Source organism: Trachemys scripta, chromosome 7 (genome assembly GCF_013100865.1).
Source record: "Trachemys scripta elegans isolate TJP31775 chromosome 7, CAS_Tse_1.0, whole genome shotgun sequence".
NCBI classification, from domain to species: Eukaryota; Metazoa; Chordata; order Testudines; family Emydidae; genus Trachemys; species Trachemys scripta.
The window spans coordinates 114,792,096-114,817,552 of record NC_048304.1 but is presented as its reverse complement, the minus strand read 5'-3'; the positions used below and the strand labels follow the sequence as shown (position 1 = coordinate 114,817,552).

General features: G+C 45.7%; 1 protein-coding gene across 26 annotated transcripts in view; it reads right to left on the bottom strand.

Moving 5' to 3' along the window:
* Nucleotides 1-25,457, bottom strand: part of ABLIM1 (actin binding LIM protein 1) — a 325,251-nt gene that overhangs the window by 42,613 nt on the left and 257,181 nt on the right. For 16 of the 26 annotated variants that reach the window (XM_034776055.1, XM_034776057.1, XM_034776059.1 and 13 more), the window contains 4 exons: nt 21,283-21,345; nt 15,899-15,946; nt 11,860-11,937; nt 8,388-8,543 (listed from right to left, as the gene is read on the bottom strand). In XM_034776055.1, coding sequence (XP_034631946.1) covers nt 8,388-8,543; nt 11,860-11,937; nt 15,899-15,946; nt 21,283-21,345 — 345 coding nt within the window. The remainder of the gene's footprint in view (nt 1-8,387; nt 8,544-11,859; nt 11,938-15,898; nt 15,947-21,282; nt 21,346-25,457) is intronic. The other 10 variants (XM_034776061.1, XM_034776064.1, XM_034776075.1 and 7 more) reach the window with 6 other exon arrangements.

The following is a 25,457-nucleotide window of genomic DNA, read 5'->3' as shown; positions in this document are numbered from 1 at the left end:
GTTATGGAAAAAGGTAACTGTCTCTTCTTTGAGTGATTGCTCATGTCCATTCAACTTAGGTGACTCCCAGCAGTACTCCTCGGAGGCAGGTAAGGAGTTCACGGACATGTAGATTGCAACACAGCTCTGCTGAACCCAGCGTCGTCCCTGGCCTGCTGAGTGATGGCATAGTGGGCCGTGAATGTGTGCACCGAGGACCACGTCGCGGCTTTACAGATGTCCTGGATCAGAATGTTTGCCAGGAAGGCCGTCGAGGATGCCTGCGCTCTAGTCGAGTGGGCTCTGATGAGCGGCGGCGGCAGGGCCCCTACCAGCTCGTAACAAGCCCTTATGCAAAAAGGTGATCCAGTTAGAAATCCTCTGCGTGGACACAGGGAAGTCCTTCATTCTATGAGCTGTAGAGATGAAAAGCTATGGAAAGGCTTTGTCTGGTCTAGGTAGAAAGCCTGGGCCCTTCTTACAACCAAAGCATGGAGGCCCCTCTCTTCACTAGTCTCATGGGGCTTGGGGCAGAAGACCAGAAGGAAGATGTCTTGGCTCATGTGGAAAGAAGACACCACCTGGGAAGGAAGGCCGGGTGGGGCCAGAGCCTGGACAGAACCAGGCTTGTCCTTATAGAAGACCACGTACGGTGGTTCTGAGGTCAGGGCTCGCAGCTTGGAAACTCGACTTGCCGATGTCACTGCCACCAGGAAAGCTACCTTCCATGATAGGTGAGACAGGGAGCACAAGGCCAAAGGCTCAAAGGGTGGGCCCGTGAGCCTGGACAGAACCAGGGGCTGGGGACTGAACTTGAGGAAAGTCTCTTGAGACCTCCGAGGAACCTGAGCATCATGTCATGGGAGAACACAAAAGGCAGAGATGGCCGCCAGATGCACCTTGATAGAGGAGCGTGCCAGGCCCTGGTTCCTCAAATGAAGCAGGTAGTCAGAGGCTTGGTCTACACTACCCCCTCCAATTCGAACTAAGGTACGCAACTTCAGCTACGTGAATAACGTAGCTGAAGTCGAAGTACCTTAGTTCGAACTTACCTTGGTCCACACGCGGCAGGCAGGCTCCCCCGTCGACTCCGCGGTACTCCTCTCGCCGAGCTGGAGTACCGCAGTCGACGGCAAGCACTTCCGGGTTCGACTTATCGCGTCCAGACTAGACGCGATAAGTCGAACCCAGAACTTCGATTTCCAGCCGTCGAACTAGCTGGTAAGTGTAGCCAAGGCCTAAGATCAACTGCACCGAAGAATGCGGAGGGGAGATGCCCAGTTCATTCGCCCAGTGGGAAAACCTCGTCCACTTTGCCAGGTAGGTCTGTTTAGTTGTGGGTTTTCTACTCCCCAGAGGACCTGGTGGACCCGCTCTGAACAGGTCTGTTCTTCAGGGTTCAGCCATGCAGCATCCACGCCATGAGGTGAAGAGACGCAAGGTTGGGGTACAAGAGGAGACCATGGTCCTGAGACAGCAGGTCTGGTTGGTCTGGCAGGGACCATTGGGGAACTGTTGCCAAGCTCAACAGCATCCCGAATCAGTGCTGGTGTGGCCACGCTGGGGTGATCATGATAACCTGTGCCTTGTCCCTCTTGATTTTCGCTAGGACCTTGCTGATGATCGGAATCGGAGGGAACAAATATGTCAGGCTTTCTGCCCACGTCTGAGAGCAGAACCTGTGGCACCTCCTGTTCTGCCTGGTGGTGAACAAATCCACTTGGGGAGTTCCCCACCTCTGGAAGATCATGCCGGCTACATCCGGGTGGAGCACCCACTCATGGTGAGAGAAGTCCCTGCTCAGGTGATCTGCTAGCCTGTTCCTGGCACCCGGAAGGTGACATGCTTCTAGGTGGATTCTGTGGTTGATGCAGAAGTCCCAGAGACGGAGTGCCTCTTGGCAGAGGTCCGAGGATCGCGCTCCACCTTGCCTGTTAATGTAGAACATTGAGGCCATGTTGTCCGTGAGAACTCTGATCACTCTGCCCAACAGGTGAAGTAGGATGACCACGCATGCTCTGCACATCGCCCTGAGCTCTTTGACGTTTATATGTAGTGTTGATTCCTCTGGGGACCGCATACCTTGGGTATGGAGAGTTCCGAGGTGCATTCCCCAGCTAAGGTCTGAGGCGTCCGAAACCAACTCAACTGAGTGAGGAGTGCTGACGAAGGGAACTCCTTCCAGGACTTTCCTGGGATCGGTCCATCATCGCAGCGAGGTAAGTACCAAAGGTGATGACCTTCTCCAGGTGGTCCCTGGACTGGGAGTAGACCATTGCCAGCCATTGCTGCAGGGGTCACATCTGGAGCCTGGCGTGGTGCACCATATATGTGCACGCTGCCATGTGACCTAGTAGGCGCAGGCAAACCCTAGTCATGGTCAGGGGAAACGCAGAGTCCATCAGTGCCCTGAATCTCTCCAGCGGCAGGAACGCCCTGGCCCAGGTCAAGTCGAGCACCGCTCCGATGAACTCTATCCTTGGTATCAGAACTAACGTGGATTTTTTGTCATTTACCAACAGGCCGAGGTGACGGCATGTGCACCACGACGTCCGCTGGGACCTGGAGTTGCCCTTGATGAGCCAGTTGTCGAGGTATGGGTAGATCTGGACACCCCGACGTCTGAGGTAAGCCGCTACCACTGCACTTGGTAAATACCTGTGGTGCTGTCGCTAAGCCAAAAGGAAGGACTGTGAACTGATCCTTTTTAACAATTCCTGATGCGCCTTAGCATCATCCTGATGAACGTTAGAGGGGCCCCAATATAGCCTTGTCTGGTGACGAGGAGGAGGAAGCCGGTACCAAGGGGTCCTCCGCAACCAAAGGTGGTTCGGCGGCTTGCTCACCCACTTCCTCCTGTGCCCACAAGGTGCCTGCAGCCGAGGCCTCTTGAACTGGAGTGGGAGGTAGCTGATCTCTCCGAACCTCTGGATACCGAGTGAGTGGCCTGGGAGGGCTGAGTGAACCCCCATGGGTTCCATGGGTATCACCATGCCGGTCACGGAGTCTGAGGCTGCACCATAGGTATTGGAGCTTGTCCCACAGCTAAGGAGCCTTGCTCTGAACCTGAGCTGAAGTCGGAGTGGTTGCTCCCCTGCGACCAAGATGCTGCTAAGTGGTGGCTCTGTCCGGATCAGTACCGGTCGCTCCTCCCGGAGTTGGATCTGGCTGATCTTGACAAGCACCTGGATTGGGACCTCGGCGACCGGCGATGTTCAGCTTGGCACGAAGCCACACGTGGTGATGCCGCTCTAGAGGATCAGCGACGGTCCGGGGAACGGTACTGTCAGTCCCAAGACTGGTCTCTGGAGCGGTACCAGTGCTGCAGAGATTCTGGGTGCCAGCTCGAAACTCCTGCTGGGGAGCACGTGTCTGCAGAGGTCTGTGCCTGGTTACTGGCAAGCTGCGCCTCGAGCCTCTCTGCCCTTGTCCGAGGTCCGGAGACTGGATGGGGCGGCAAAGCTTCTGCCTATCACTGTCAGAAGCGTGTCAGCTGCGAGAGGGCGACTGTTGGCAGGACGTCCCCCGCAACGGGGAGCGTTACCGTAGAGGTGCAGACTGTGCTGGTCCAAATGTGGGTTTACTCTCTGACCAGGACCCACAGGGGCCAGAATCGATGGCACCAGGAGGGACAGTCTCTTGCGCCGCTTGCAGGGCCTCCGGCATGGACAGCACCCGGAGCTGGCGAGGACCTCCGTCGATATCTGGGGTAGCCGGCGGGGAGCAGGCTGGGCTACACCTCGGGTCCCAGCTCAGGTTGAGTGATCCCGAAGGGGGTGAAGAGGTGCCCAAGACAGGGCCTTAGTCCACTCCAGACTTGTCCTTTCCTTTGCAGGAAACTGGAGACCTTCCTCGCCCCATCTTCCTGGGCTTCTTGGCTTGAGCCACGGAAGGGGACTGGTGCCATGCAGACGGTACCAGCGGGACACTGAGCACCGAGGCAGGGCCGGCTCCAGGCACCAGCGCAGCATGCAGGTGCCTGGGGCGGCCAAAGGGGAAGGGGCGGCATGTTCGGGTCTTTGCTGGCAGCAATTTGGCGGCGGGTCCCTCAGTCCCTCTCGGAGGGAATGACTTGCCGCTGAAGAATGAAGCGGCGGCGGTAAAGCTTGGGGTGGCAAAAATGCTGGAGCCGGCCCTGCACCGAGGTCACGGTGCCTGGTGCCGAATTGGAGCATTGCTCCGGCATCGGGGTAAGGGCAGACTCCATAAGGAGTGCTTTCAAGTCAATGTCCCTTTCCTTCGTCCTGGGCTTGAAGGTCTTGCAGATTCTGCACTTATCACTAATGTGACCTTGGGTGTCGCCCAAGTACCGTAAACGACTGTTATGTGGATTGCTAATGGGCATGGGCCTTTTACAGCAATCACATGGCTTAAAGCCTGGGGACAGGAGATGTACCACCTGAGGCAAAGTCCCGTTTGGGACCTACTAAGTCTCTAACAAATAGGGAAACTAAAACTAGAGGGAAACTATATACAATAATATATAAGAGATAAATGGGTTCGAACAAACGAGAAGCAACAGCACTAGCTGACAGGTTTCAGAGTAGCAGCTGTGTCAGCAACAGTTCCATGCACCATCACTGGCAGGAAGAAGGAACTGAGGGCGGAGGGGGTCAGTGGTACCCTATATGCCGTGGCATATGTGCACCACTCCAGGGGGCCCAGAGCCAGTCCCCTACGGATACTGCTGAGGAAAAAACTTCCAGCACCGGTGCATGTGGTGAGCACGCGCACCTAAGTTGAATGGACATGAGCAATCACTCGAAGAAGAACCAGGAATGCACAATGCAAAGTGTTTGAGATCACTTAAGTAAACAGCTTTGATCGAATATAGATTTCAGTGTGAACATGTAGTAATCACACCTAAATCCTAAAGTCAATTTAGCAGCATGTTTAATTTAATTAGTTATTCTGTGTGATAAATATTTATCAAGATTGTGGTTGTTAGAGTCTACCTCAAAACCCAGAGTGTTGATTAATGTGTTTTCACTACCCATAAGATGTCTCCAAAAATATTTACCTTACCCAAAGCGTATAGAGCTGCATGGCAAATGAGGTTTCCTGTGCAATGTGATGCCACATATCTGGGAAGCATAATGCTTGACAAACCTTCAATTAAGGGCATGTCAGTGATGTACCAATGGAAATCACTTCTTTCTTAGGGCCAAATGCCGCGGTCCTTAATTGAGCACAATTCTAAATGAAGTCAATGGGAGGTGTACTCAATTTAAATACCAGAGTCTTTAGCCCTGAGTGAGTAAAGGCCAGTACACTAGACCAGTGGTTCCCAAACTATAACAACCTGTGAACCCCTTTCACTAAAATGTCAAGTCTCACGAACCCCCTCCTAAAAATGAATATTTCCAGGGATTTTCTCCTTTACCGGAGTATAAATTATAAAAGCAGTGATCTTGGAAATATAAAATGTGTTTTTATGACATGCTTATTACACAATATTTATTTTTAATTATTATTTATCATTACAGTATTTTTATTACATTATGAAAACGGAAACACTCTTCCAAGATCTCACATTCGTAGCTTATATCACTTTGAATAAGCCTGTTATAAGACAAGGCTCCTATGTTTCATCAAGGAGTATCAGATGTGAAACAGCATGAAGGTATTTAAGAAGCCAACTCAAAGAGTTCCTCCTACACAACCATTCAGGTCTTGAGCAGTCCAGGCAAACAACGCACATTACAACAACGCTTAAACTTGTTCTTCATAATAATTTTAAAAACAATACTAGCTGCCTATTTAATTTTAAAAACAGCAAAAAATATCCACCTCCCTTTCCATTTCTTATAAGGAGTCTTGAAGTTTAAATCTCCTCAGTGTGATAGATATGCTTGCTTTGATCTTCTTAGATCTTGGAAGTCCAGGGGCTCCGGGCTGCTAGCCCCATGGTGCCTAGGGTCCCTAGGGATGCTTTGTCCGCCATTAGGGAATTTTTTCCCAAGAACCCCCTGTAACATTTCGCAAACCGCCAGGGGTTCACGAACCCCCGTTTGGGAACCACTGCACTAGACTATCTGGCTGGTTTACAATGAAATTTTAACTAAGTTTGTTAATAAAATAATTTTTTGTTAACACATTCACATAACATTTACTGATGACTAAAATGCTATGTAAACACTCCACAAAGAGGGATATGGTTGACTGGAAATATGTATCATTAGTTTACATACAGAGTGTAAACTTTTTTTCATACAGAGTGCAATTCCTCTCCATGTCTGTATGTATCTTCTCTTATATCTTAACAATAGTGATTTATTTAACACTACTACCTACAGGCCCCAGCCAAGTTTGGGATCTTACTGTGTTTGACACTGTATTAACACATAGCAAGAGACGGCTCCCTACCCTGAAGAGATTACAATCTAAAGAGAGAAGACCGAGAAGGGCTGGGAGGAGAAACATAGGCATAAAGAGTGAAGCGATTTGCCCAAGGTCACGGAGAAGTCAGTGGCAGAACCCAGGTCTCCTGACTCCCAGGCCAGTACCCTAGCCACTAGCCAATGCTGCCTCCCTATTTCGGTATTCTTTCTATTACTTTTCTTTTTAAAAACTGTAAGTGAATTTAGTGCTGCTGAAAAGCATTGGATTGAAGAGACTTTCTGAAGCCTCTTATTTAACCACAAAAGGTACCATGTGGGCAGCTGCAAACAAGCTTCCGCCATGCTGCTTTGTCAAAGAGCATCAAAAGTGACCGGATGTCACCACCTCCAAGGGGAGAGCGTTCTTCATTTTCCCTAGTCCATTCAGGTCTCTCTTCTGTGACCATCAGGGGACAAACTGGTGTTGATTCTGATGATGGTTTTTGCAAGGAGGGCTCATGTCTACTGGGATTTGGGGTCAGAAACCACCATTCATTTCACACACACCTCTAATTAGCCATCAGTTAGATTCACCACCAACCTGGACTAGAAGTGCAAGGTTCTATAATTCATTACCAAGTTCCTGAGCTGTCCTTCTCCTGCACTCTCAACCACTGTTGTAGTTTAACAATACACACATACGAAGAGAACAGCCCCCGTGAACTATGTAAACGGCAAATACAATGGTGAGAAAACTAGGGTCCTTAGTGCTAAGGTCAGCATGTTCTAGCTCTCCCATTCACTGGCAGGCAGACTATTTGTTGATGGGGGAGATTTTCAAAGACACGGAGTTGGGTGCCTAAATGCCATGAGTGCCTCAGAAAATGTCTCCCCCAACGTGAATAATTTATGCCATCTTTCCACCCCATCCCCTTTTACACACCCATAAGACAAATAAGGTTCAGTTCAGTCTCATTTCCTCCATATTGTTAGAGAAGCAAGAAGTAGATGCTCTGCGTTGCTGAGAGAGGCAGTAGGATGTATGCCGAGCACATACACAATTTGTTTGGTTGTGAAAGGCTGGTTCCTCCTAAGGCTCTGAGACGGTCAGAAACAACAGGCCAAATGCTGCACTCCAATACACTCAGTGGGACCATAGGGATTGCCAGGGTGGAACTGGGCAGATTTGGGCCCACTATCTGTTTAGATCTTCATTTCTGAAAGTGCCTTTTACTCCCTCCGAAGGCATGAAATGACCAATCTCCTTAGCATCAAACGTACTGGGATTTGGCAAGGCAATACCACCAATGTGCAATTATGAGCAGGGAAGATCACCTGCAGAAACAGAAAGAAACCTGTACCCTTTCAAGCACAACTTTCAGGAGAGAGACCAGACGCTCTTATTGATGCAGGATATAAGGCTTGCTATGAAATGGCAGATATACAGCAATTAAAGCAGAAAACAACTGCTTCTCTAGAGCAAGCCAACGCACCTTCCTGGATATAACTATGTGAATGATTAGCACCTCATCTGGATCTATACCACATCTGGAAAAATGCTTTGGGCCTCTATTTCCCCGCATGAGATGTGTGTGTCAAAATCCCAGTGCTGTTAACCCTTTCGTTGCCACACTGCTATGATATTCGTTTGGCACCCTGGCGATCCACTGGGAACATCAGTGCGTTAAAGTGATATACTTGGTACATGACACAGCACCGGAGTTGTGTTTGCCTCATGCACTGAGCTGGTAAGCAGCCATCAAATAGTTAATGTGTTACGAATATACATGAAGGAAGAACCACACCCCGCCACCCCTTAGTTAGATGCTGGTGTTAACTGAAGGCAAGATATACAGAGCAGCCATACATTTATTTCTGCAGCTGGCCACGCGATGAGATGCGAGGTATAAGTCAACAGCACAATCCCTTCCTTTAAACATGGACCAGATAGATGCAAGCACTTGGACTGAACAGCAGCAACAACAGCATTAAATAGTGTCAGTTACAAACGGTTTCCAAAGAGGACAGAAGCGTAGCTGACTTTGAATGATAGCGTATAATAGAATGGGTCACTCATGAATTCATTACCTCTCCAAGACTCTGTCTCTCCTGTCTCTCCTCGTAGGCGGAAGTGTAGAATGGCTCATAAGTAATTAGGTCTGGACGTTCAATGTCATAAATGGCCTTGACTTTGGGAATAGCTGCTAAATCCTTGTAATCAAGGATCTCATTGTCTACTTTTGCCTGAAGGTCAAAGACAGAAGATAAATTAACACACACAAATGCACTAGTAATTTCTATTTTATACAATTCATGCGTTGGGGGAATTTGCCTTCACAATGCACTTAAAGAAAACCCTTCTTGCCACTCCATTAACGTATGAAGTGACTGACTGTTCTTCAGCATCATGCCTCCTTTAATAGCACAGAATGATTTTTTTGAGAGTTTAGGCAAGAAGCAGCATGGTCTAAATAGACAACATAGGAGCTCATGGTTCCTAGTCCTCAAGTCAAAATCCCAGCTCTGCAAATGACTCACTGAATGGCCTTGGGCAAGTCACTTCACCTCTCTGCTTTGGCTTTTCCCCACCTGCAAAATGTGAATAAATATACCGGCTTCCTAGCTCACACAGATATTGAGAGGATTGCATATGGCACCCTGAAGATGGAAAGCTGCTTCCCACCTTCATTACATTAGAAGAAAGAACATCCTAAAATGAAACAGAAGGCAAACAAGACTCCAGGTTGCAAAACACAGCAACAAAATGGTGCATGGTGTCTTCAGAACCACCTGTCCCCTATCCCCACGTATCTACATTTTTATTTGGCACCCATCACCATAGTATCTGCAAGCCTGGCTAAGAGATGTTGATAAGATGTCAAACACTTTGACATCCATTCCACAGTGTGATTTCATGGCTAGTTTGCACCTGGAGGGCCAACCTTGGAAATAAGTTCCAAAGAGAGCTGCTCACTCCCAGGAAAGTGCTGTAAGGAGCCACACCAAACACACAAAGGAAAGCTGTCGTTTGTTTTTATATTTCTTTGGTTAAAAGGAGAGTGTTGAGATTTAAAAAAAAACATTGCCAGTTCATACCTGCATTATGGAAACACCTTGAATTATTGAAACTGAGTGAGATTTAAACATCTAGTCTCCTTTTCATCTCTTATGCTGTGTTTACACCTTTTGCATTTCACTAAGCTGAACAGTAAAATTAGGTTGGTCAGTTTCTACTCAGATTCATTTCCACCCATGCTAAAGACTGACACACACATTTTCAGAGCTGTCTAGCATTTAGCCATCCATCTCTCATTATAATCCATTTGGCATGGTGGTTCCCATGCAATCCCTTGAGTTAGCGCTCACAAAATGCTGCATTTTAAAATTGTTTGTTTAAAAAACAAAAATACTTTAAATGGTTAAACAATGATTTTTCCAAAAATTACCTGAAGCTTGTTTGACTGTAGCAAAAATGACCTAAGCACTTTTAGCTCTTAAACACACACACACACACACACACACACACACACACACACACACACACAAATGAGTTGAGAATGTGTCAGGACATTGTTAACGCAGTGCAAGGTAAAACAGACATTTTGATACCAATGTACAGTGGTAACACTGAATTGGCCTACGACTGCAGATAACAAGGAGTGAGTTTCATAAGCTGGCCTAAGGCGATGAAGCTGCACATGTCAGCATGCTGACAACGCTCCAGATTTTGCTCTATGGTTTCAAACCAGCACTGTGTAATTGGTCTAATTTACTGGCTGTTCCTTCTACAGTGAAGTGCATGGCAAAGCTAGCACTGCGTTGAATGGATACTGGATTGAACCCCTTAGTCAATTTTTCCATACACCCCGCACGCCACCAGTAGATCTGTGCCCTGTATGTCTTAAAACAGAGCATGCACCCTGTTATTCCCCTAGATATCCCTTTGACACACATCCCTGTTTCTTAGGCTTGGAATATGAATAGCACAGATTAAGAAGATAGTCCCTTTTGGATGTAGGGACTTCTCTAGCCAGAAAAAGGAAAGAGACATCTGCTGCACTCGGATACCTGGGTAAATTCCAATTAAGAAAGATAAATAAAAACAGAGAAGGACTAACATTCCTTTAAAAATATTGGGATTTTCCTAGTTTGGTGATGATTTAATAGAGCTTTTCCATCTCTAATTTCTGGGATACTATGGTGGAACAAAAGGATCCACCGGGAAGTCTATGTATCCAGCAAGATCATCTAAATTCCTGAAGAAAAGGGGTCCTTCAGGAAGGGGTTACAGGGCACTCTTACTATTCTGTGAATATAAACCCCATCAAAATAGAGTAGCATAGCAAAATTCTAGAGGATGGCCCCATATTTAGCACTGTAAAGGTAATAACAGATAGATGCTCAACACTTCTGTTTTTTTACAAGAAATTTTTCCCCATAGAGCCAAATCTCTGTTCTAGTGGCAAGCTTTACTGGGCATAGCAGAACCTCCATAACTTCCAGGATTTAGGGCAATATGCCCCCAGGGGCTGCATGCTGAGAAGTACGGTAACTTCCTACATAACCAAATCCCAGTGTGGACACAGTTATACCAGAAAAACGATGCCCGATACCAGGATGGCTTATTTCACTTCCTAACTGGAATAAGCTATACTGGTAGAAGCACTTTTCTACTGGTGTAACTGCACCCACACTGGGGAGCAGGGGTTCCTGCTTTAACTATACTGGTATAACTGAAGTGGCAAATCTTTCTAGTGTAGACAAGCCCAAGATACAGGAAATGTCAGAGAAATGCCGAAGTACAGCAAAGCAAGTTACTATGCAACAATGCGAAATCCGAGCTGCTCTCCGCTGCACTGAATGGCTGTCGACAGAAGTCCACAGCCTTTTGTGGCTAACTATGAGCCTATCAGTGGATGTGTAAGCCATCAGGAGCTAGCTGTATAATCTATGAGAAGGGGTGGGGCTCATCTTATTTCTATAGGCTGTGGCCCTTTCCTCCAAATTGTCTTGTCCTAGCAGAACAAGCCCCTCTCATCTGGGTCAAAGATGAATTTCCATTATGTATGACTGAAACTGACCCTGCTTGGGCTGCCAGCGAGCTTTGGACCTGAGACCTCAGCACTTAAAGAACTTGGACTAAAGAAGTTTCTTAGGTGGAAGCAGAGCACACCTATAAACGTCTTATGCAGGCCAGACACCAGAGGGAAGACAGATTCTCCTAGCATGGGTTACCTAGCAGCAGAGGGCCCATGACACGCTAGAAGGGGAATAAGGCTCTGAATTTGTCAGTTTTCACAAAGCCATCCGGTATGCCATTTACTACACCGGACAGCTGCATCAACTCTGGGTTAACAACTTCGGCACAGTGTAGCTTACAGCTCTGCTACGCAAACATTCTGCCTGAGATTCCGCAAAGATGCCTATGGAACTAGTACATCCAATTCCCATTAGTTTTAATGGGAACTGGCCTTCTAAAACCCTTAGAGGGTATTGGAAATTCCAGCCTCTATCTCATCATCAAGGGAGCCATGGCTTACAAATAGGAAATTATACTTACATAGATAGTATGTCCTGGTGAGCCAGGAATACTGGAACCTGGTCTGGAATAAATACTTTCAGATGATGTCCTTGTAGGCTGTAAAACAAATGTTCACTTGTAAGTGATCTGTCCACAGGTGTAACACTAAGAATTTAGATTATTATTAAAAGGCAGAAAGATTCATTTGTCTTCAAATGAATTAAAAAGTTGAATAATATAAATGCAAACTCCAGCATTCCAGGACATTTCACAACCTTGTGATACAGGCATGGTTTCTCTTTTTTTTTGGGGGGGGGGGGGGGTAGGGGGGGAGGGTTGTGTGTGGGAAGAGGGAGTTTCTTAGTTTTAAGGCACACTGTGGGGAAAACAAGATTGACAACACCAACAAACAAATAAGAGCATCTCACAGAGGCATTGTAGGAGCACTCCAGGATATTCTTGTCAATGTCCCTATTGGAAAGCATTATTTGACAAATGGCAAAACCTATCTCAGTTCCACTGGTGGGGGGCAAGATTCCAATCCTGCAGCATGCAAGTGGGCTGCACGGCAGCTTACCCACCTGCTATCGCTCACTGTATTGGGGCCTTAGTCACTGGAACTACATCAACGTAAATGAGTGCAGAATTGGGCCCAACACCGGACTGTAGAGGGACAGAAAACTCTCGCCCTTGGAATAGTTCACAATCCACACAACACAATTTAGGTGCAATAGTTGCAGGTAAAATTCAGTCTGAAATTCCACTCTACAATGCCTCTGATGTTTAGTGCCACTGCTTGCAACTTGAATCCTGTGCAGTTACTTACACCAGCACAAAGTGAGTGCAACTATAAACTGAATGCAGCTCCTGGCACTTCATCAATATCCAAGTGACATTACCTCCATGTAGGGCAGTGTGGATAAAGAAATTAATTCAGTATCATCAGGTATCTGAGTTCAAACCTCCATAAATCAGAAACCCATTTATTGAGCCAAAAATCTCCCTGGTCTCCTTTTTGATGAACCTGCTCTAAAAAAAAGCTATCAATGCTCTTCAATGTATGAAATTCCTCTTAAGTCTATGAAGCGATATGCACATTGTTCAAGGTGTTAGAGTAAATTGTCCTGAACTAAAAATTAACATACCAGGAGCCTGATGGAAATTCTCCCACTGAAATTAGTGCGTTCTAGATGAGGCCCAAGATTTCTCTTTGAAGAAACCAAAGCCCACATTGCCTCCTCATGAAAAATCAAAAATCTACAACAATATTCTCAAACCAGATGCAAAGTAAAGGAGCTCCCTAAAGCATGAAGCAACTTGCTGGCCGGTGGGTGATTCTGGATGAGTGCAGTGGGATATTTTACTCTAATGCCGCTGAATAATTAAACTCTTGATAAACTTGTTCTCGTCACTTGTTGGTTGTGACACAGAAGCAAAGGAGCAGTGATTACCCACTGGAGAGAGAAACGAAACCCGCTCACAGATCTCATACAGGAAATATCTGCCCAGTGGGGCTCTCTTATCTCTCAGCAGATATTTCCTGAAAGGGGCTTTCAGCGAAGTAGCAGCCACTTTCCCTGGGTCCTTTTAGCTTTTACTTTATAGTGAGCAAACTAATGGGGCACCATTAAAAAACAGGCAGAATAGAGTATTCCTCAGCTCACACCTGATTTGAGATGTGTTTTAGGAATCCCAGCAAAGAATCTCATGCATTTGGGGACACTGGGGGAATCAAGTACTTGGAACAGGTACCAAGAAAATTAAGGAGTTAGATCAAATGCAGCAGTCTACAATGGAGAGCAGATGAGGACACTGAGGGATACCTCCCTCCCTCTCTCTCCCCCTCAGCGAATCTGAGCATATTTTTTTCAGCTGGACCATGGGCCCTCTCAATAGCTACAAAATTCCATATTGCAGGAAGATGTCCCAGCTGCCCTTCTGCTCCTCCCATAATGTAACCAAGAGAAACATTATTTACATTAGCCAAAAAACCCCAAAACTACAAACCCCCAAAACACCAAGAATTAAATGGGAAAATCAGGCTGTTAATGAGAAACATTTTATTCCCTTTAAAATTCTGACATTTCATACTGCTGCTTGAGTGGAGTCATATGGAGCAAGTTGTTGCAGTTGCCATGGTAAGCGATTGTTATTATTACAAATCACAAGGAACAAGGTTAAATAGCCGAGGTGCAATTCTGGGCATCTTCCTCATTACTCACCTTCTGGCTTTGACCAAAGATTTGTCTTTTTGATTTATTTTTTCTAATAAGTACAAACAGATTGTGAGTTTCAGAGAGAAACTACAGCTTTCTCTTTTCCTCTCTCTATCCCCATACATTCTTTGGAATGTAACAGACAGACAGAAGTTTGTACATCAAGGGAAAGGGGCTTTCATAATTACTTTAGGGAATCAGAAGTTGCCCGGAAATAGCCACTTAGACCTAGTGTTATTCTCTTGCAATGTTTTTAATGTCCCTGTTTGGTCCCTAAAAATACATTCTGTGATCAGCTAATTCACCTTATACTAATTGGCCCGTCCTATTGAGCAACTTGCTCCATGGTATTTTTTCATACCAAGTGTAGTTAGTGCAGCCTGCTTTCCAAGTTTAGGCCCCAGTCCTGCAAACATGTACACAGGTGCTTAACTTTAAGCACAGGAGTTATTGCACTGGAGTCAATGGCAGAACTAAGTGCCGAAAGTTAATCATGCACATAAACACTGGCAGAATTAGGGACCTAGTCTCCTTTTCCTCAGTTCTCCCTTTCTTCTGCTCTCGGATCCAATCATGCTTATTAGCTTCCCATCGATTTGGCTGTTAGTAAAATGCCTGTTTGCCGGATCTGCCATTCCTTATACCCAATATTCCTGGTCTCCTTCTGAGTGCACCAATTTCACATTCTCCTGCAAAGCTCTGTGAAGACCCTTTCTCATTAATTACTATTATTCGTATCGTGCTAGCACCTAGGGACCTCATTCACAGACAAGGACTCTAGTGTACCAGGCGCTGTACAAATACAGAACACAAAGGCAATCCTGCCCGACGAACTTAGTCAAAGTATTTCTGGAAACCCAGTGATCAGCATTGTAGGGGTTTTTTCAGTGGTCCCCATCCTATGTCTTGCTTAGTTTTACAACTGTCCACTTCAGAAACAGATGTTTTCCCATTGTTTTAAGTACCCCCTACATCCCTATTTAGCCACACTGGCCTCTCTTGCCCTTTTTCCCTGTTTACACAGGATGAATTTCAACCAGTCTCTCCAACTGTTTCCTAAAGATTTCCTACTCTGCTATCGGACATTTCCCACCTCCATTCCGAGTGGTGACAAGCAACGAACCATTCAGTACTTCTATTAAACTCCTCTTCCTGCTATTTTCAGTGTGCGCTCTTTACTTTCCTCTTTTTTTAAGAGGGTAAGAGTCATCTCCATCTCCTCTCTCTCCTCCTCCTCCTCACCCCTCCCCTCCCAAATTACATCCGAGACCTTTTTGCTGGATACAGGAAATCTAAGAATGCATAGTAAGAACAAACAAATTCATGCATATCATCAATGGAGCTAAATGATGGATTCAAATCTCAAGGAAAGCATCACTTCTTCATATTTTCCTCCTCTTCAGCAATCTCTTATTTTTATTTATTTTTCCTCTCTTCATGCATTTGTCTTCAATGCAAAAGGTCATTCATGCTATTTTTATGGCGATTCTGTTGGGGCCATTGTGCATGTCGGTTCTGGATTATCGTATCTCACACACACATATGCCCCAATTTGTTATTTAATATTAGTTCAAACAACTTAGGCTGGCTCATCTTGATTTACTTCAGTTTTTAGATCATCATGCACGGCACATTATTTAATCGGATAAGTTATTTAAAAGAACTAAAACACAAGGGCCATCCACATCACCCAAATGCCGCAATGTGATGGCTGTGCTTTTCTATGCTACAGATGTTCAGCGTCATGCTCTATAGAAAGATATGGAGGCAAGCAAGCCAGATCAGAAGTGATCCCATGAACATCTGGCTGACTGGATGCACTACTATGTTATAAAAGACACTGCCAGTGTTGTTTACAGTACCTGCCTTAGTTTTTTGATTGAGTTCATTATGCAAGGCGGTGAGAACAGCTGCAGAAGAAGGGATAATGTTTCATTCTACAAACAGTCACTTAACAATAACATTGCTCATACAGTTAAAACAAAAGATCTTTAGCTACAGAGGCTAGTTTAAATGTGATAAAGATGTACATATAAAAGCTCATTAGAAATTAGCTTTTTCTGCAATCACTCCTACTTGCTAAACAGGATTTTGTTATAGAAGTAACCTATGGTTCCCCTAGTACAACATAGATTACTCTGATCCTTTGTCTCACTGATTGTACGGTTTTTCAAAAGAGACAAGTTACTTAGGGCATGGATTCAAAGCCCAATGAAGTCACTGGAAAAACTCAAATTGATGTCAGTGGTCTTTGGATCAGGCTCTTATTGCATCATGATTATTATAAATGGTGGTGTATGTGACCCACCAAGAAACAAAATCCAAAAGCATTCGTTATGCATGTCCATTATTTTGCCAATTAATCATGGCTTCAAGTTTCTCTTTCCAGGAGCATTCATGCGGAGACTAATTATTTCCACTCCTAAAAATCTACAATGCATATTCATTGACTAATTTAGCAGTCATAAAAGACCAGGTATGGTTTAGTTTTAAAAAACACGCACATACACACGTGCTCAGAGATAGGAGCAACTTCCTTCCATCCTAAAAGCAAAGTGCAGTGAAGCAAAATTGGTCTTCAAGACAAGTCATTCCATACTAGTCGTTGCCAAACTTAATCTATGCCACAAAACTACTCATGCAAATGAAGGCTTCCTCCAACACCTGTATTAAGTTTGCACCATGAAAATTATGGGTGAAATCTGGCTCCCAAACTCCCATTGACTTCAAGGAGGCAGGATTTCACACAATAAGTCTTAGATTCTACTATCAGGGTTTGATCTTCTTACAGAATGCTAACATACACAATTTTCCTAAGAGATTGTAAATGTTGTTTTTAAAGACTACTGCATGTATGTAATTTATGACAAACTTCCCCTCCATAAGCCAGTTTATTCTTGCATGTTGCCGGGTACCTTCATACATTTTGTGATCAGTTAACAGCTTTCTATTTAGGTCTCAAGCCTAGGAATATATGCTTGGATGAAAGACTTGTTTCTATAAGGCATCCACTGTAAATATCGATTTTAGTTTTCTATAACACCCATTACTGTGGTAGATACGTGATTATATGAAATCACTGCATCGATTTGACCTGTAGAATGATTGACATGAGGTTCTGTTTGCATCAGAAGCACCGAGGAGCAGTACTTAGGAATAGAACTAGTATCATGCTTTTTTGGCTCACCATGATCCTGCACACCTTATGCACATAAGCAAGTTCCTTTGGCTTCAATGGGACTACTCATGTGAGTGGGAGCTGTAGGATCAGATTGAGGATGCATGTTTCCAGAAGTTGTCAGAGAAGTAATATGTCACTTGCATTAACCCTAGAACTGTTACAGACCAAGACGGGAACTCATTGGTTGGCAAGTTCCCTGGAGGCTCAATTCAGCTGAACTCTAGGATGACATTTCATTCAGACACAAGCTAGATGGTTGTAATATTTATCCACGTCTGCCTCTGGCTAAGAGAATGTCACCTATTTCTCATGGGTGACTTATTCTTGGAAGACCCACAGATTGGTTTGCCTCCAACCACTGAGTCCAAAATCATATACCTGTGGATTTTCTTGAGCATTGATCTTGCTAAAGCCCTGATTTCCTCCCAGCACAGATGCATCCCATTGTGGTGAAGTATGTTTGATTTAATCAGTCACACACTGTAACAAGACTGAACTAACTACTGTTTGAGAAAACGAGAGGTTGTATTTACAGAACGAGCTACAGGAATTGGCTCACTGTGCGCAAAAGGGAGGTACAGGCAGTAGGGATGAGAAAACTAGTTCTGAAAATATTAAAAACTGCAGCTTCCCTGGAGCCTCTGGCCATTGCTAGAATCAAACCCAAACTAGACTGTCTCAAGGTTCTGAAATATTCCACTTACTCCACACATTTTTGCTCTGTGTGTCTCTCTCTACATGTCTAGGTCTCTGCTGGTACTAGGACTGCAAGACCTAAAATACTAAAAGTATCTTCCTTCAAGCCCAGCTCCCGTGAATACTGGAGGTCTCACCAGAATGCCGTTTCTCCAAGAGATTTCCTGCCCTGTTTTGAAGACTTGAGAGCTTTGGATAGGCTTTGAATAAAAATCTAAACTTGCATGTTACCTATCAGCTCTGTGTTCTTGGGGAACCAGGGCATAGTACCCAGCCTGTCTGACTCACGAAAGACCTTCCCCCCTGCAGCCTCTGCTTGAGCCAAAGCCGATCAGAAGGAAGACTTACAAAAAGCAATGAAAAGACGGTGGGAGACACACCTAAAGGGTGACAGGATTAAGGAAACTCCTCTAGCCTCATTTGCATCGGAGATCGGACCGGGAAGCATCTCAATTAGCATACAGAAGGGAGAACAGAGATTCCAAGGCAAGAACTGCACTGAACTCTGGGACCAGAAAAGCAGGGAAGCACTGCATGATGGGGATCTCTGCTCCAAATGTTAGTGAACCCACGCCTGCACGCACCCAGCTCAGTAGTTATCAGACCAATTCTAGTAATAAATCCTTTACTGGAATCCAAAATACTGAAGCTGCCTAACTGTATTGTGAGCTCCCTCAAAGGCACACCGCCCATAGTTCCTATTGTCTAGCCTGAACAAAACAACTTTGGTATACTCCCTTGAGCCATCAGTATACCCATAAACAAATCTAGTATTCTCCCTTGAACCATTGTTGTTTCCCTACAAAACCCGCTACCCATACTTAAGTATGTGTTCTGATGCCTGGATCCAAAATCTGCATCAGTTCCACTGGGACTTCATCTTCTCCTGACTGATCGTGCTGGGGGCTCTGCCTGTCTCCAGCACTCCGGACCCTCAGCTACCACCACCACCGGGGAACCCTGATCAATTCAAGCTTCCCGGAGCGCTGAGAACCCAACTCTCTCTCTCTCTCTAGGTATAGCCTTCTGACCCTGACTTGTGTGATCAGTTATAGTTTTCTAAACCTGACTTTTATAATCAAATTTAAGTTAGATTTAATATTATAACTGTTTTGTTTGTTTGGCTCCCCTGGTATGGTTATTACCTGGCAATAAATAATGTTCATGGTTAAGCTGGTTGCTTCTCTCTCCTCCCGCTCCCTAGTGTTTTTTGGCTTCCCCATTCATTCTGCAGCAACACTCCTCGTACCTAAACTAAAGATCCCTGCAGTGCCCAAAAATCCTGTGGGGTTTGCTCATCAAGTGGGCTACTACCAGAACAATTGTAATGTGAAAGTGGGGATAGGGACGTGCTGACCCTGAGGCATATGAGGGTGACAGCTTGGAAGTGCTGCTCGACCCAACCTACTGAGTCCAGGAACATATAAGGGGTCAGCTTGAGAGTGCTGATTAATCTGGTCCTCTCAGATGCGCTCGGTTAATATGTGTGGGTGTTCATCTGATTCTGGGGGCTGGAAGAACCCAGCCCTGGGGAACCTAGGTCCTGCGGGATAGCTCCACTGGGAGGAACTTGCAGTAAGGAGAAGTAGAACTCTGTATGAGAACGCCAGTGACACAGCAGTACATTGATAGAATTACAGACCCCCCCCCTTGAACAGTAACCCTAATAAATGAGCGTACCCCAAAGTAATGGGCAAATCTAGTAACTGTGTGGTTATCTGGACCAAGCACATGACCTAACCTTTTCAGACACATACATCATTAATGCTGTGTTCCTTTTAACAGGCAGCTAATGGTGTGATTCTTAATGGCCAAACTATGCACTCCACTCCTGAAGTCAGACAAGATAATGGTGGATGGCAAGATTTTTATTCCTTTACCTCGTGGAAATTTGACTTTTCTGAGGAAGAAGTAGAGAATAAGATCTATACAAAAGTAGTATAATGATGGTTGCAGTGTATCTGGCACATGGAGAGACCACGGAGCCAAATTCTGCCTGTATCACACCCTGGGCAATCAGAGTATAAATCAGGGCAGATCTTGACTTTGATTAGGTGGATGCCTGCACAAGTCAGAGGGTGGTATTTGATCCTAAATTACCTACATCCCATGGATTCTACATTGTGAGGAGACAGTTTCTCTATTTTTGGCTGTGAGCACTCACCTATTTCCTGTCCTATTTTTCTAATACCTTGGATAACATTCATTTTTTTATCCTGGGACTTTTGGATAAAGTTGGGTTTCAATACCACTGATCTGAAATCTCATCATTGAATGCACACAAAGCGAAGTGTACAGCCATTCAAAAGTCTTGACCACAGTCTAACAGACTCATGCAATCGTTCTGTAGATTACTAACTAGAACCTTTAATATCTGACTGCATCAATTCTAATTCTCCAGAAACATTTCCTCATCCTAAACCAGTGATAGAGCATCTTTATAGTTGTTAGCAAGCATGCTAAGTTGTTGGATTGCTCTGTTAACTAACATGCAGGAAGGTCCACATTTAGGAGTGGTTCAGGACTTGCATTTCCCAGAATTAAATCAGGAACAGAGCGTCACAGAGGAAACTGGGATAGGCTCGAGCCAAATCTTACTGAAAAATGGGCCTCTTTCCATTGACTTGAATGGGAATCAGCCCTAGAAAACTACGCTGCAGGAAAATATCAAACACTCTGTACCTGCTGAACTCAGAGAAAAGTCTGGAGGAAGAAAAGCAGCCCAGAATGAAGAGGTAAGAGAAGGCTTCATAACTCCAACCTGGATAAGCCACAGGTCAAGTCACTGCCTACATGGTGGCAAGAGCTAATGGGCAGCACATGAACCAGCCATGCTCAGAAACCATTCAAAAATAGAAACTTTACAAAACAATTATTAACCAGTTTAGCTCAGTTAAAATAGTCAGTTGGCGCTGGACAACATTTTTCCAGAATTGGATATTTCAATGACATTTTTTCATAAAAAATCTTAAACACTATTTGTGAAAATTTCCCCAACCAGCTAGTTTTCATATGATCAGATCTTTAGTGTGGTGTTTGCATTTGTTATTTTCTATTCCAGAACAACCACTTTCTATAACCCACTGAATAATGACACCAAAGTGAAAGAGCAAAAAGCTATTTTTGTATGCTTAAAAAACAAACAGAACCTTCATATTAAACAAACAAATTAAGCAGAAGTAGGAAATAGCAAACAAGATGCATTTCATAACGCAAAAGACAAAGTTTGTGCTTCAAGGAGTGAGTGAAGGCAAAGAAAGCTGAGTGAGATAAGCAGCATCAGCATCAGCAGATGACACTAGTGCAGAATAAGGAAATCTTCTCAAGAAAGAAGGCTATTAACAACGGTATGAAAACACAATAGCAAACCTCTGTAGAGCGTGGTCTGCGCAGAACCAGACTCTTTGGATAAAAGAAATCAGATGAGGAATGCTGCCATGAAATATAAGAGGAAAAAAAAAGTGAAAAAAGCAATGTTTCTCCTGGATACAGAACAGCACATAAACATCGAGAGTTCAAGGTCTTTTGCAACACAGTTACTAATACCCCCTTTCACTAAGTTGGACAATAAACTGTGTGCAATGTCACATACGGTTAGCTGCGGAATCACCAACTGGCAGACAATTGTAAAAAAAAAAAAAAAAATTGTTCGGCACTTATGTAGAGTTGCTTTATTTCCTGCTTGTTTTGGCTTCATAACACGCCACACAAAAATCAAATGGGGAAAAATGTCTTAAGCAACCCTTGTTTTTATGAACTCCACCTAAGACAGGGGGGCGCAAACTTTTTGGCCCGAGGGCCACATCTGGGTGGGGAAAGTGTATGCAGGGCCATGAATGTAGGGCTGAGGCAGGGGGTTGGGGTGCAGGATGTGGGAGGGGGTTGCAGTGTACAGGAAGGGGCTCAGGGCAAGGGATTGGGGTGAAGGACAGGTGCGGGGTGCAGGAGAGGGCTCAGGGCAGGGGTTTGGGGTTGTGGGGTCCAGAAGGGGCTTGGGGTGCAGGCTCTGGCCTGGCATTGCTTTCCTCGAGTGGCTCCGGGGTGGCAGCGGCACGCAGCGGGGCTAAGGCAGGCTCCCTGCATGCCCTGGCCCCACGCCACTCCTGGAAGCGGCCAGCATGTCCAGCAGTGGCTCCTGGGAGTGGGGTATGGCAGGCGGCTCCGTGCGCACTGCCCTCGCCTGTGGGTATCACCCCCAAGTTCCCATTGGCTGCGGTTCCCTGTTGCCGGCCAACGAGAGCTGTAGGGGGCGGTGCCTGCAGGTGAGGGCAGCGCACGGAGCCTTCTGTATCCCCTCCCTCAGGGGCTGCAGGGACATGGTGCCGGCCGCTTCTGGGAGCGGTGCGGGGGCTAGGGAGCTTGCCTTATCCCCGCTGCGCCATGGGGCTGGCAATCCTGCGGGCCGGATTGAAAGCCCTCACGGGCTGGATCTGGCCCGCGAGCCGTAGTTTGCTCTCCCCAACCTAAGAGTTAGGCCTTGGCTACACTGGCGCTGTACAGCGCTGCAACTTGCTGCGCTCAGGGGTGTGAACACCCCCCCCCCCCACAGCGCAGCGAGTGCAGTGCTGTAAATCGCCAGTGTAATCAGAGCCTGCAACACTGCACGCTCGCTCGCAGCACTGCAAGCTATTCCCCTCAGAGAGGTGTAGTACTTACAGTGCTGTGAGAGAGCTCTCGCAGCGCTGGCGGCGCGACTGCACTCGCGCTTCACAGCACTGCTACGGCAGCGCTGGAAAGTCCTGAGTGTAGCCAAGGCCTTAGCTAGTGAGAGCACTGACTAACTTGTATTCTAGTTCAGCCACTGAGATAAAACAGAGCTTGCCGAGGACTTCTGAAGCCACTTCAACAATAAGTTTGGTTGGTTTCAAAGGGAAAGGAAATCCAGCAGTGCAGAGTCCACATCACCAGAAAATCTGGTCCTGCCCAATACTATGAGGTCACAAGCACTCTCATCTGCCATTTCAAGGCAGTGTTTTTACATTATACAGGTGTGAATGTCTCTGTTAATTTAACTGATTTCAATTAAGATTATCTGAGTTAAAAGTACTTGCTGGCTTGGATGTATAAAGAAAAAGTAAAAATATTTGGAAGGAACATCTGCAGTTTCATGGGGACTGGAAATAAGCCAGAAGGTTTAAAAGGTCAGCTTGGAGCATATTTGCAATGGTAGTGATGTAGTCAGGAGTACTTTGAAACAATTAAAAGTCTGTTGGGTCACTGACAAGGGAACATATTGTATACCAGCCACACGCCAATAAATACAAGCAGTCTGTCTCCCAATCACTGCCAGAACACACTGTTACACCCATACAGCCGAATGAGCAACGAGCCCTAAATCAGCCTAAACGCCTGACAATCTACAGTGGCTTCCACCCAGCAGTTCACCAGCAGCTCAACCCACTGATCCTTAATCAGGGAATGGCTGACGGTTTTAGAGCACACTTCACATAAGGGCATGTCTCCACCTTCTAATTTTAGAGGAAGAGGCATCAAAATACCCAGACTGTCTGTTACTAGGGCAACAATCACTTCCTTATATTTCTCCTGAAAGAACTGACTCTTCTACGAATGTCACAGCGTTGGATAATTGGTATCGGCTTATGTTGTGATACGCTGGTCATGGACAGCAGTACTTGGACAAATGACACAATTCAGTGTGGTGAAAGCCAACATGCTTACTGACTTCCAAGATTTCCCAAGCTGGACCAGCCCCTCTCTTCCTATGGAGAGGAAAAGGGTGATGATATTTCACTACAAATTTTGAGAAAAAAAATTCAAAATCTTTGAAAATTTTTGACCACCTCTACTATTTAATAATTATACTCTCTGTAATTGTAAAGTAATTTCTATAGACATTTGCAGCCAAATGGCATGAATCTGCAATGATCAATCCAGACAGTTAACTGTGTCACCCATGCACTACAGTGTGGGCCTGATTCTCCTCTGATACCTGTGTATTTCTACTGATTTAGATTTATACCTGATTTACAGAAATCAGAGCAGAATCAGCTCCCAATAATAATCATCCCTAGCTTTTAGATAGCACTTTTCATCAGTAGATCGCAAAGTGCTGTTCAAAGGAGGTCAGTAGCATTATCCCTATTTTACAGATGGGGAAACTGAGGCACAGAGCAGTGACATGACTTTCCCAAGGTCACCCAGTAGGCCAGTGACAGAGACAGGAATAAAACAGAAGTACATTCCAGTTCAATGCTCCATCCACTAGGCCACACTATAGTATCATGTATAGTTCATGTGGCCAGATATATAAGTGTATGTCTACACTGCATACTGAGCCTGGGTTGGGACCCGGGCTTGTGGACTTGGCGTTCCCAACCCTGTGCCTGAGTGTCCACACTGCATTGTAAACCTGAGTCTGTAATTGCTGGACCTGGGTCTCACAGCCATGCTAACATGGACATACTACACTACGCAGACCTTCTGACTGGCGTCTGTGGCTTGACCTGCGTCCACACTGCAAAAGGTCAGGGCTTGGACCTGGACTCAGGCTCGGACCCACCCCCTAGAAGGGTCCTAGGACACAAGTCCTGAGGGCTTGGCTAACCCAAGACAGACTGATTTGTATGTGGACGGAAGTGGGGTTTGGTCTGAAACCTGAGTGGGAGCCCGGTCTGAGTGTGCAGTGCAGACATACCCCAAGAGTATGTCTATATGGCAAAAACACCCAACAGCAGCCAGTCTCAGAGCCCAGGTCTATAGACTATGGCTTGCGGGGCTTGCACTCCAATGCTAAAAATAGTCGTGCTGACATTTGGGCTCACACTGGAGCTCGGGTTCTGAAATCCACCCCTCTCCGCAGGCTTCAGACCCCCAGCTCCTGCCGAGCTGCAACAGATCCATGGCTATTTTTAGCACCATTGCACGAGTCTGAGTCTGTAGACTCAAGCTCTGAGACTTGCTGCCACTGGGTTCTTTTTGCCGTGCAGACATACCCTAAAGTGTTCACATGTCAGTATATAATGCCCGTATCTGTAACTTTCACTCTATGCATCTGAAGAAGTGAGGTTTTTACCCACGAAAGCTTATGCCCAAATAAATCTGTTAGTCTTTAAGGTGCCACCAGACTCCTTGTTGTTTTCGATGAAAAATAACCCAGTTTTGAAGTGCGAAAGTCTTTTCTGAGAAAGTGTCTATTCAGAACAACTTGCAAGTGCTGGATCGGGCTGCATCTGTTAAAGCTCTGCTTTGCATTGCTTCCCCAACGTTTTCCTGAAGGTCTGAATCTGCTGCTGGACTGTTGTCCCAGTTTACACTGTTCCCCACAAATATAACACCATGTTAGCTACATTCACAGTAAACACGCTAAGGAGAATGTTGTCCAGTGTGGCGTGCCAGCATCATGTTTCATAAGAAGAGAACTACTACGAACTGAGCACACCATGAACACAGCACGATGTGCAACATACATTCACCGAAGTGCCTCTTCGCCCATTTTTCATCTGCAGCCTCTGAAATGTGAGCCCAGAAACATTCACCAGGCTCACAGGTGCGCACTCTCTCATTTCTGCGTAGGAGCAGACGCG